Here is a 13,285-nt window from a genome sequence, read left to right as displayed (position 1 = left end):
CGAGCTGCTCGAGTCGTTGACAATTCTAAACCCGGGCTGGGCAGTTTTGAAGATATTTGGCCAGTGCCCTATAACTTTTAACAGTGTTCGGCTCGAGTCCGAATACTCAACCTAGACCCTCAACCCAAATTCAGAAGCTCGTGAACAATGTCCTTGACTCTTAGACTTTACGACTACCGAGGTTGGCAATCAACTATCTTTTTAGTATTCAAATACAAACCGCCTACCTTGCTTTTTATATACAGTGTTATAATAATAATAATAATAATAATAATAATAATAATAATAATAATAATAATAATAATAATAATAATAATAATAATAATAATAATAATAGCGGTAGTAACAGTAGTACGGAAAATTGAAGTCATAATTTTTTTCCACATTTTTAAAGTTTCGGACCTAAAAGTAACGCGTTAGTAACGCGTTACTTTCAAAGTAAGGTAACAGTTACTTTTTGGGGGCAAGTAACGCGTTACATTTTAAGAGAAAGTAAAGTAACTTGTAACGCGTTACACTTTTACAAGTAACTAACCCAACACTGCTCCTGTCCACTCGTTGATGCTCGCATCATATATACAAAATGGGTGATTCTTTACTAGGTTTAGTTGACGATACCCTGAATAATGGGCGCATCAAGCATGACTACTTCCGCCACTGCTGGTATATTTTGTTTCCGGTGAGTTAAAAAAAAAAAAAAAAAAAAAGTACTACATATGGAACTTAAAATAATTATGTTTAGCGTTGACCTATAAACACTACAATGAAACAGACGATTGTATTTTTTCTCTAAATGCCTGAAACTAAAAACTTCATAGAATAAATATTCAGAAATAAAGAAAGCGAGGAAATGCAATACACGAAAATAAATGGGAATAATACACCAGTGAATCCTTTATTTACCTAGAACTCATGATTTTTGGAAGTGATATAGCACGGCCTTTCAACACGTTGCGCCACCCTTTCCTGTCCTTCAAACTGGAAAATAAAATGAAATTTCTACTCTTACGTGCCACTGGAATGTTCTTTAAACTGAACAACACGGATGGTTAATTAATATGAATAATTATGAAATAATTGGAGGAATTGTCATGTAGAAGAAAAAGAGAAATCCCAAGGATAGGATGTTGTTCACCACAACCTAACATCGCCTGAGATCGAACCAGGGACTACTCGCATCAGAGGTCGGAGCGCTTCCTTCGAAGTTAAAACCATTGCTGTAGGAGGAATATAATGAGGAAATAAATTAAAATGAAATCTTTCAGTTTTACGTCCCACGGTGATGCCGACTAGGCTAAAGGAAACGGTGATGAGGAGGATCGAAGGCAATGGTTGAATGAATAAAGTGGAATGAAATCCACACAAATGATGTCTGTCCACAACGAATTCCACTTGACGCGAGCTGGGATCGAACCAGGGACCCCACGCACCAGAGATGAACGCTCTACGATTGAGCTACCGCGGCCTTATGAGGATGAACGATCATTTCTCTCAATAGTATAGTACAATACCCGTCCTTTATATCATTAGCCTTACCGCTTCGTACGTATGTATTTTTCACTCTACCCTTGGACAATCCAGTCAGAGAGGTAGGATAAATAATAGCTGTAGGTGTTGTTCAGTGGTGTGACAACGGGAAGAAATATTTCGAAGGTTTGCATTACATGGATTAACAAAGCGCAAAGATATAACATACTTATGTCTGTGAGAAACCAAGATACGAAACTTATCAGTTTGCCTTCATACATACAGAATCCTAATAATAAAGAGGAAACGTCCCAGTCTGTGCGTAACGCTAATCCTAATAATAAACAGTCGCGTTAACAGATATCGCTACCTGCGCTGTAACATTCCCTAAACAACGAACTCATTCAATAATTGCATAAAAAGGTACGAAGACTGGGGTTGTTGGTGACCAACTATAAATAATAATAAATGTATTAATGTAAACAATTAGAGCTTGTAATACAGCACGATCTCAACTTACTGTATAGCATACAGCGGAACAACTAGTAAAATTAAAAATAAAACAACCTCGGAAACACAGTAACCACTGAACCGCAAAAGAAAATTGTTTTCGAAATTTGATGTTATGTCCTTAAGGGCATATGACAGAATTGTTAGTAATGTTCACAACGCTCTCCTTCCCTTTTCTTTATATGTGAAGAAAATCGGTGGGAATAAGGAAAAAAAAAAAAATACGAGGTCTTGAAAGCACGGTCGATACTTCCAGGACCGAACCAATGATTAAACTAAGAGCGAAGTAATAATAATAATAAAAGAAATCCAAAACGAAAACGCGGAGAAAATTAAAAGAGGAAAAAAAGACACATGAAAAATCCATCACGTAGTCCAACGAGACACCGTTACGGTCGTCAATTCCGCTGTTGGTTTGCGCCATGTAATCAACACCGTATTTCAACACAGTAACCCACATCGATTGAAAAGGTCACTTATTTCTTTTCTGTTCCATGTATTTGGGTGTAACTGTGAAATATCCTTAAAAACAATAATCTTATATGTTCAACAAAAAACGAAAGAATAGGCTCTTTCTTTTTTTATTGTGACGATGCTGACGCCTTTATGCTGATGCTCTTACAAGAACACTTACTTCTTTCCAACACAGTAGGCAACAGATAAAAATGACTAAGTAAGTCGCTTGAGGTAGCCTCTAATCTCGAAAGCCCCATAATTACCTTTTAAAAACATTAAAGTAAGTATTGTCATTGGCTTTACGCGAGGAAGGTAACAACATAATTGAAGTCGTCAGAAGCACATGAAGTACCAAAAAAGCATGTAACAAGTGTTAGAGAAAGATTTAAATAGCTGTTTTGAATGTAGTTTGCTATTTAGATTACTATTGTTCTATGTCGGAACACTATTTCTGCGTGATACATTCTGCTGCAATTCTGTAATCAGTCCTCACACAGAATTCTTTTGTCCTTCCTCAATCTCATGGAATGTGTAGTCACCATTTTTAATGGCATTCTCAGTTTTTCTTCTTTTCTTGACCAACTCAAACCAAAATACAAGATGGATGAATACTTCTGGTACCTCTGATATCTTTACAGAGTAGAATAAGCATTAGACTATGAAAAGCACATTAGTTCTTGCCTTGGCGTCACAAGTGGTAGCAGATTCCCGCCATCTTCTCATATAGTATACTAACCACTTGCGAATCAACAATAAAGTTGTAATTATAATTTCAGTTTTGTTCCAACAGAGGCGCGCCCATAGTTGAGATCTGAAACTACCAATCTTTACTGCAGCAAAAATTGATATTATTCATCTCCAGCTTCTTATTCGTTGAAGGACTGGATTCTTTAGAGAACTGGTAATTTCTTATCAGATAACTCTGAGGTCTGGAGTAGCCAGGTGCCAGGAGCTTGTTATTCATAAATGTGCATTCAGTTTCATCCATGCACACATTATCTATAATTTAAATACAGTATGTCTGTCGACTTACGACTGCCCAGTCGTCGGGTAGGTGGTAGTCTGTTACACAGTACAACGATATAAAATACAATTTTGAATAATCGTCGGCTGTTATTAACAGTTAATTTTTTGTTTCATATTTCTAATTACATATATTTATTTCTAAAATCACAATGTAAACGTATATCTATGTGTATATCGCTCGTGCTCCAGATCGATTGAGCCCGACTCTATATATACTTTTAGGCTCGCGATTTCGGACATCTACACACTTTATTGACGAGGTTTTGTTAACCGTAAGATGTTTGATTTCACTTTTCTTTTCGTACAGATATAGTTAGTCGCCGATTTACGACAGTTTATAAAAGCATAGGTAGTTATTAATATCAACGACTCATAAGAATAATAAAATAAACAATCACAGTAATAACAACGTAATAATAATAATAAACGATATATCACTAACATAGAAAAGCTATCATTATGAAGATTATACGAGAATAATTCAGAAAGTAATGCCTCCAAGCCTACTACTTGGCCAATACTGCAAAGATTCTAAACTGTTTATCATTAATGCACTGGTGTTTAAGCTATAGAACGTAACTTGTTCACCTTCCTATCTTTTTTCGTTCCAGAGTAATGGAGCAATCCATGGCATCCAGAGGTGACGTCTGGTTGAAACAGCAGGCTGTCATTGAATTTCTGACTGCCAAAAGCTTGCACCCAGGAACATTCATCACTTGCGATGAGTCGAGGATCCATTATTATGACCCGGAAACAAAGCATCAATCGATGGAGTAACGTCACACATCCTCTCCTCCGCCAAAAAATTTACAACTTAATGCATCTGCTAGCAAAGTGTTGTTGACATTCTGCCTCAACCTGCCCATAGTCTGGATCTTGCACCCTGCGCCTTTTGCTCTTCCCCAAATTTAAGGATCACCTTAAGGGCCAAGCTACAGTTGTGACGCGAAGGTAGAAGCAGCAGTTCGGCACTGGTATCGCCAGCAGCTACCACAATTCTTCGCCGACGGCAACAAAAACTTTGTTTCGTGTTGGTGCAAGTGTGTTGCCCTAATGAGGACTATGTTCAAAAATGATGCCACAATTTGCAGATGGCATTGCAAGCTTTCCACTGATACCTGTATCGGTGCTATCTGTCAAACAGAAATAAAGGTATCACCTTGAAGGTATTGCTTTCTGAATCACCCTGATAGAAAAGTAAGCAATTTTGTATATATATAATATTACTTATATTTTCTATGATATTAGTAACGGTAGCTTACAGTTTCACTCCAGTTCTGTGTTTGTGTGTATGTGGTATGATATTTCTGGCATGGCAAAGGCGCGTAAGTTATCCACCTAAAAACGAGGAAGCTCTTATGATAGAAGATTTCACATATCTTTCCAATATCTAACGGTGCAACGTTATTTACAATAGTTGAGTCCTTCAGTCAAATACAAAAAATGGGCAGTGTAGGTTTTCCCAAAGACGAACAGAATCAATAATAACCTGTAAGATTTTCTGATATTTTATTTCGTTCATTATTGAAAGAGATTATTAAATACTGGAAATATGTTTCTGAGATGAAAAATTAACAAATCTAAATAATTAAATGACACAAAAATAACAATAAAAGAAAATTATTACCCATTGATTATCGATTCACTTTGTCTTGAGTGTCAGTATCCTGAAATAGTCTCACGTTTTGGAAAGCGAATTCTGATAGTCCTACACAGTCAAAAACTTATAGGAAGTTACTGCAATTTTGTATATATATCGGAGCTACTATGATTAGCAATTACCATACCCAGCTATCTAACTTGTTTTCTTCGCTTCATACACGACAAAAAGCTGTCACTTTCGGTTTGATCACGACCAAAATGGAACAGGAAGTGTGAACCGTTATATGTAATATCTTGCTGAAATGACATACATGCCTTTCAGCGATAAATGTTCCGTCACGTACATCGTCCAAAGGCGTTTGACAATGTAAACAACTGTTTTTATTTGTACTGACCCGGTGCTAAAACACTGTGTTGTGTACTGCTATTAAGTGGGTGGGATTTGCAGATTTGTCTTGTGTCAACGCTGTTTATTTCGAACATTTAAATCGAAAGAATATAATGCAATGAGAACATACGGTATATTTTTATAACGGTATATACTGCGTACAGAAGCTTTAAAATATATTGGATAATCGCACTTGGAATTCATATAATAATATAGTGGATAAATTTATTTCAGACTCTATGGAGTCCGGTGGCTTGGCACCAAACTCTTCATCTGTGGTAAGAATGATCCATGAGTCGTGAATTACGGATAATGGCGACAGTGTGTATTTTTTTCTTTTTAGAGTGTTTCATTTCGTTTCTTTCTTTTTCTTTTTTTTTAAAGAATCATTACCCCATGACAGATTAAATTTATTTTTGTTTCGTGGAATCATTTCAGCACATATTTCCATGATTGTAGTCGACCACACCGGGACTTGAGCTCGATACCATTAGGGTTGGTGGTGCATAAACATATAAAATTTCGTTGCATCATAATCCTTCTCAATCAGCACCTAGATGTCCAGAGGAGCCGATTACAATGCCACGTCATTTATTTATTTTTTATTTTAGCACCTCCATAAGTAGAAACGGCTTGTACATTCACTTTGTCCATTAGGTGAATCTAATAGTATTTTCAGCACTGATTTCAGATTTGTTTGTACGTTTTTCCTGTCACCCACAGTTTTAATGAGACAAAAAAAAATGTATAGTACAATTTATAGAACTTATGCGTGTAATAATGTACTATAGAAAAAAAATGTTTGAAACTTATTTCTAAAATGATTTGTTATATGATTTTCGTATCAGGAATATCTCTCTGCAATCACCTAAAATGGAGGGGTTCAATTTTCACTGGTACCGTTTCTGCCTTTCCACAGAAGCCTGATGAAACCACTTACCATGCTCGCCATTCACAGTGCCAAGACTTAGGGAAAAGTTTATGTGTAAGTCTAAGAAATGCATTTTAAGGTTCATATTGCTCTCCAATGCCTGATATGTAGTTAACAGATACGCCTCGCGGAAACTATCGAATCTATGATTTAAAATAAAAATATCTACTGATACTTGTAAATACCAACAATCTTTTTATTCGATCTCATCAAAGTCGTCATTGAACTTTACATCACGGAACACTCCGTTGGTATGAGGGCCCAAAAAATAGACTTTCCGATTCTAGTATCACTAATCCCGGAAAATTTATTTCACTGATACTGTATTGAAAATCTCTGCCACTTATATCTATGTTTTTGACGAAATTCGTCACAAGGCCGAGTTTTATGTGTAGAGGATTAGAAATAGTTTTGTAGGATCAACTAAAGGATGATGCATGACACTACACCAAGTTGTTCTCCCAGGAATTAGTGGAAGTTTGTTTACATCATACTTTTCTCTTCAGTAATGCTTATATTTGAATGATGTCGTAATATAATATATACAATAAAACTGAAAAACTGCGGGTGATGGACAAATTTCGACTACAAATTCTGATTCAACATGCAAAAATATATGAAAGCTAATTTCACCTGAGAAAACACTTTTGTTCGCCAGTGCAATCGGAAACTTCATTCCGAAATCAAGTATTAATATAATCAGTTATACCAACTTTAATACGCCCATGAAGTTTCCATCGATACAGTTGCATTAAGGATGTGTCCTGTACCTGGGATGTGATAAAACTTTCCCATATAATAACACGACATTTCTTTCGAAAGTATTATGAAAACTTTTTATTTCGTACATTCCGAAATTCGTGTTTATTGAAACTTTATGTTCACTTTTATTTTATCTCACTGGAGTTATATTAGAGCGTGATAACTAAAAATTAATTTTCTTCCTCTTGAAAGCTGTTTAAAATACGGCCTGCTCTTGGCGACAGTGGGGTTCATCGTCTAGTTAGACAGACAAGTTTCTTGGATTCTGTCATTTACACTGGACTTTTGTGACATTTTTCAAAAATAACTTTATAGTCTCGAAAAGTGTTTATGTCTCATAAAATCGAAGTTCTTAATCCATGCTAGAAGAACCCACTCCTAGCCTCTCCCAAGAAAGGTCGTCAAGGGATTACAGTCAGATTTTTTACCCGTCTCATCTCGCACATACTTTCAAATTTGGATGACAATTATCATCCGACTATCAATGTACAATATGTCTATATAAAATGGGCATATAATTAAATTGATATTTCCATTTTTGCAACTACAATTTGATACACAAGATCACCAAAGCTTGAAATCAACGTCTTGTATAGCTGACGCAACCTTAACCCACAAACACAAATTAAACTGTTTACAAGAAAACAGAGGCAAAACAAAATGGGTCAACTTGTTTTGTATTTGGGGTAATGATGAGCCCAAGGAAAATATTGTTTGTACGCGTTTATTTTTATGACTAAGACTCAATACGAGAGAGGACCATACTTGTTAGCAGTATTGGAACGTACCAGCGACGGAGGAGGTTAAGTTCATTAGAGGTTTTAAAAGTGTACACTTTGTAAGAACCAAAATGACTCAACAGCTAGTTTCTTCTTTTACATAAACAGAAACACAGTGTTCAAAAGAATTATCTGTGTTAAGATAATTGTTATATTTGCTACGTATATTAGTATGCAGAAAAATACAGGGACGCCCTTATTAGTATAATTAATGATAATGTTACTCAAAACATACTACACAAATGTGGAAAAACTTTCGCTAGACATTTTTCCTTACGATTTACTCAGTGAATGACCTCATCACTACACGTTTATCATATGCACGTTAAGAAACATTTTTAAGATTACACTATCTGATCTTTATACGTAATTCTTGCTTGAAAAACAGACTTTAGTCAGAATGTTTAAACTAACAACTCAAGATGAACATTTTTCTTTCTCTGCCGGATAAAACAACTTCTACCAAGTTCTGGAAATTATTTGTTAAACACACTTCCAGATATTGGCCTGTGAGGTCAATTTACACTGGTATCATAAATATTAACAATAATGGAATAGAGAAAACTAGATGCCTATGTAGCAAGATACTACTCTCGCACTCGCCTAGTGGGACCAAGTAAAACTTCGGAAAAAAGCTTCAGTCCTGATAATTGGCCACAGAGTTTGAACTCAGAACTTCCGACAGCAAACCGCTGATACATCCAGAGAGCTGATTACAAAAAGACAAAGAAATAAGGTGTTTTCGTCTTATCTTGCAAATTCTGTATAAGTCTCGATTCAATTTTCGTAAAACATGTCTCCTCTACTTGTGCAAATTTATGCCTAGATTTTCTCTTAATTTCATTTAGAAGTTATCAGAATCCTTCCGCGTCATGAGAGGTCCACGATGGGTGTGATAATAACATTTAAACCATACTTATTATTGGAATACACTGTGTAATAGTGTTAACTACAAAATGACAAAAAGAGACTAGAAATAAGGTTCCTTTCGTCTCGTCTCCTAAATTTTGTAAAATCTCACCTCGTCTTGATTCTTTAGGAACTCTTTATCGTCTCGTCTCGATTAGATTCTCGAAAAGCTTTTTTAGTCTCGTCTTGTTTTGTAAGTTTATGTACAAAATGTATTCCCTGATTTTTCTTAATTCTATCCTGAAGTTACCAAGATCGTTCCAGGTGTGACATAACCACACTTGCACTATATTTATTATTGGGAGTATATTGTGTAATGACTTGCATATCCCTAACGCTGACAGGTACTCTTCATTATGTTCGTACAACCACTTTTTCAATTTGTAGTGATATGTTTGTCATCTCGTCTCGAATTTTAGAAAAGAATATTTCGTCTCGTGAACGATACTAGTTATCTTCAGGATATTATAACACGGACTGCCCAAGAGACGAGACGAGACAGAGCTCTCCCAATAGAAATAGATGACCTTTCCGATCTGAGATATCACTTTCATACACCTTTCCGAGATGAAAGAGCTTCCTCAGCTCCTGCTTTGTGGTCACCACTAACTATAACAAACTTACACCTATTTAATCAACGCTTAAAAAGAACATTTTTCAATTATTTTTCCTGTCGTCATTTTTTTTTAGTAAGATCCAAAAAGAAATTAAGTCATAATGAATACAAATAAATGAAGTAGTAGTAACAGATGGAAGAGATGGGCCCCTTCAAAAAAAAAAAAAAAAAAAAGTTTGTAATTAATATTGTATAGGACTAACCTGAGTTCCCTCGTAATAGAGGAAGCACATTATTACTAAGGTACCAAAAATTTCTTTTAAAAAAAATAATTTAACAACGGTTCCAGAAATTCAATCCGAACTCTACCGGAATCCTTAAAACAGCACTTAAACTGCTTTGACTGAATTATAATAGAGACATTCGTTCACGTGATTTACAATGGATATCAGCAGATTCTTTATATATAGTAAAACCTTGGAAAAGGTCAAAGAAGAAGAAAACTGAAACTATTGTAATCAATACCAATGTCCATGGAAGTTGACTATAAATCACACGCGCACGTCTTTGATATGTGCGAATAAACTGCAACCTTGGTATTCTTCGAGTTTGTGCAAGTGCATTACCATTTAAAAACTAGCACGTGTTTCGTAAATTTACAAGAAAACAGTTTCACAATTTAAAAAACAAAAAAGCAAGTTAGCGAAGCATTTTAAATAAACGGTTTAAATTTTTGAATTTTCTATGGTTAAAGGCTATTCAATTCTTTACGTGTCTACATACAACATAAAGCAGTATATGTGCTCAGCTCCTTTTTTAAAACAGAAAAGAAACAAAAAACCTGCTTCTTTTAAACTAAAATCTTTTAGTATAAACGTCACCACGGTGCCACATATGCCTTGAGGCTAACACGCAAAGATGCCGGAAACTAAATCTTTACTCACGCACACCTTCAAAACCCTACCAACAAAGTTCAGGGATCCAAACAGACACATATTCGCTAGAAGGTACTAATAAATCTTTTCGTCGAGCTTGATTTCTTTAACAATACAGAAAAATTAATTCGCTATAAGAGTTACACAGTCTACAGTAAGAAGAAAAAAAAATACTAGAGGTATTCAATAGTATGTGATTTCCAATCAACGAAGAAAAATTATGAATTTATCATAGAAATCAACATGATCAGGAAGAGACTTACCTTATTAGAGGAAAAAGACAAGTTTCATTTGTCGGTCTTTTTTTTTTTTTTTTGGCAAAAAAAAAAAAATTCAAAATAATAATAATTTAAAAATTAAGAAACGAGTCTTTTCTGCTCTTTTCCGTAACAACAGGGAAAATCATTTGGTTACTTCATTCCGAGAGGGAGGGGTTAAAAAAAAATCGATAACAAAGAAAACAACTAATTTCTTACGAAAGGAAAGCTCTAATTGCCTAAGTGATTGTTCATCCTTTGATTTCAACGAATGTTTGTAGTTAAGCGGTTTCTAATAGAGTAATGTACTATGACAAAATTCTTAGATCAATTTATTAATAAAGCCTGCTAAATCAATTTACTAATAGATTTAGAATATCCTGTATATAAAAGGATTTATTTTTGTTAGTTTTTAATGGAGGCCAGACTCCTACTAAGAATCAAACCTCATTAGTGAACGAATTATGGCCATATCACTACTCGTAAGTCCATTATAATTACATCGATAATAAGGCATTGTAACTAATTCCTGTTTTAACAGTTGCACTTTGTTTACGAAATTCATTAAGTCGATAATTACAAGAATCCAGTTTGCCTTCTTACTTGTACAATTACATCTATCCGATGTTCGACATAACAATTGACATTTTGTTTAAGCTTTGAATATCTGGAAAAGAAAGTCAGCCATCTATAGTACACAGTTATTGCATCTTATATACAATGTGAAATTTTCTAGATCGGTCACTCGTAACTGCTCTTGTACCGTTGGTACGGCTCACGTAAGTTTCTTTTTCTCAAATTACTGAATTACGATGAAAACAAGCAAGAAAAAAATAACCTGTAAGTCAAGTATACTTAATGAGTTGTTCAAGAAACTATGTGATTTATTTCTTATTATTTACTCATTATCATTACTACTATTAGAGATTTTTAAAAATCGATAGTTTTCTTTTTTTCGGGGGGGGGGGGGGAGGAGACGAACATTTTCTCTTTTTTGACTTTTATGATTTGCTTATTCAAGTATCTTCTTCCTTTCCCTGCAGTGGATTCTTTTACAATTTCAAAAAGTTTCTTTAGAGCCTGCACTACGTATGAGTCCCACGTTCAGTTCGGAAATGGATATCTTGACTGGATTTCTAACTGGCCTTTTATTGGTGGCCAGCAAGTGTACGTTAAGCAATCCATATATTCCAACGGTCATATTGGTTGCCTAACCACACTATAAAGTCATACATCCCATCATATGTTTTGCGTGAGATGCCTACATTCAAACTAGCAAACCTAATATATAATCATCTGATTTGTTGGCGAGGAAGCTCATTGCCTGATTATTTCACTACGTACAGTTCTATTCAAACTCGCCACTCATCTCGCCATGAAAAGCTCTGTAATTATCTATAGATGCAATTAAATCAAACAAATGTGAATCTTCATTGGTTAATTAAGACCTTTCTCTTCAGTCAAAGTGTTAAAATTTATTACCTAAGATTTCGATAATATTAATTTTTAAAGACAGGTCGTGGCCAAATTATTTTGAACAAAACTATACATAAAATGCAAAGGACGAATTAGAAAAGAAGATGCAGATACAACCAATATTCAAGACTAACAAAAAAATGTGTTTCTCGTGCAGCCTGCATACCAAGTGATCCGCTGCTAAGTTGTCGAGCAAGTACTAGGTTCGAATGCCGTCATAGGTATGATTATCTGTTAGTTATTACGTTATCATTAACTGCATCACAATAATTAATTTTCCATTATCTCTTGTCGTCTATAAGGTGTAAAAATGGAGTGAAAACTAAAAGCAAATCAAGATCAACTTTTCTCAAGTTCAGAATTTAATAGAGCAAGAGTTGACCTTAGTGATTCCTACATAATATTTCCTAACTCTGTAAAGGCACAAAAAGTTGATCACGACCGGTGCTTAAATTCCCTCTACGAGATATGTACATTGCCCACTTTTCAAAGTAATATTTCTACGACCGTTTCTGTAGAAGGAATTCAAACGAGCAGGTCACATGTCTAATAACAACTTATAACGATCTGGTACCAACCCAAGACGACTTAAACACAGTATAAGCATATCATCATTAGTGTACTTCTATCTTAATATAGTATATACATATTAAAGAAAGCAAACCTTCGGCTTTCTTCTTGAATAGAATAAATAAAAAATATACTTACATGAGATCCGGCCGGAAATGGTGAATTATGGCACAAAATGCGAGACCATCCCTCCAAGATGTAGTCATATTTTCTACTTTGACTCCTCGATATCCTTCAGTAACTCTCTTGCACCACATCTCTAACGCCTTCATTCCCCGCTTCTCCCCCATGGTGTCCAAATTATCTACAAATGAAACAAATATACAATCACAAATAAATATATACAAATATTTCGACATTCAGATTAAGTTAAAATGCATATAGAGTTCTCGCGTTCTGTCATACCTCCTGTCAATTAGACAGTTATACCAAAGTGTGAGGTCGAGTGATGTTGTTAATTTTTGTTCCCCTTTTAACTGTGATGAATGACTTCAGAAGTTTAGATAACGCTTTTCTTTTCCGCTCATAGTGATCAGCAGACCTTTATACACTTGGAGTTTGAAGGGTATTTTTTTTTTTTTTTTTAATAATCTTTCTTTCTTATTCCCCAGTGAATACATTATGTAATAAACACTGCAGCTGGAAGCACTGATTTCCCCAT

General features: G+C 35.0%; 1 protein-coding gene across 3 annotated transcripts in view; it reads right to left on the bottom strand.

Moving 5' to 3' along the window:
• MICAL-like (protein) overlaps window positions 1–13,285 on the bottom strand; it is a 482,706-nt gene that overhangs the window by 132,024 nt on the left and 337,397 nt on the right. For all 3 annotated transcript variants that reach the window (XM_081751175.1, XM_081751177.1, XM_081751176.1), the window contains one exon: window positions 12,763–12,928. In XM_081751175.1, coding sequence (XP_081607301.1) covers window positions 12,763–12,914 — 152 coding nt within the window. In that variant the 5' untranslated portion in view covers window positions 12,915–12,928. The remainder of the gene's footprint in view (window positions 1–12,762; window positions 12,929–13,285) is intronic.

This window comes from Thermobia domestica, chromosome 3, assembly GCF_964235325.1.
Source record: "Thermobia domestica chromosome 3, izTheDome1.hap1.1, whole genome shotgun sequence".
Lineage (NCBI taxonomy): Eukaryota > Metazoa > Arthropoda > Insecta > Zygentoma > Lepismatidae > Thermobia > Thermobia domestica.
The sequence above is the reverse complement of the archived record's forward strand: the minus strand, read 5'-3'. Positions and strand labels throughout refer to the sequence as shown.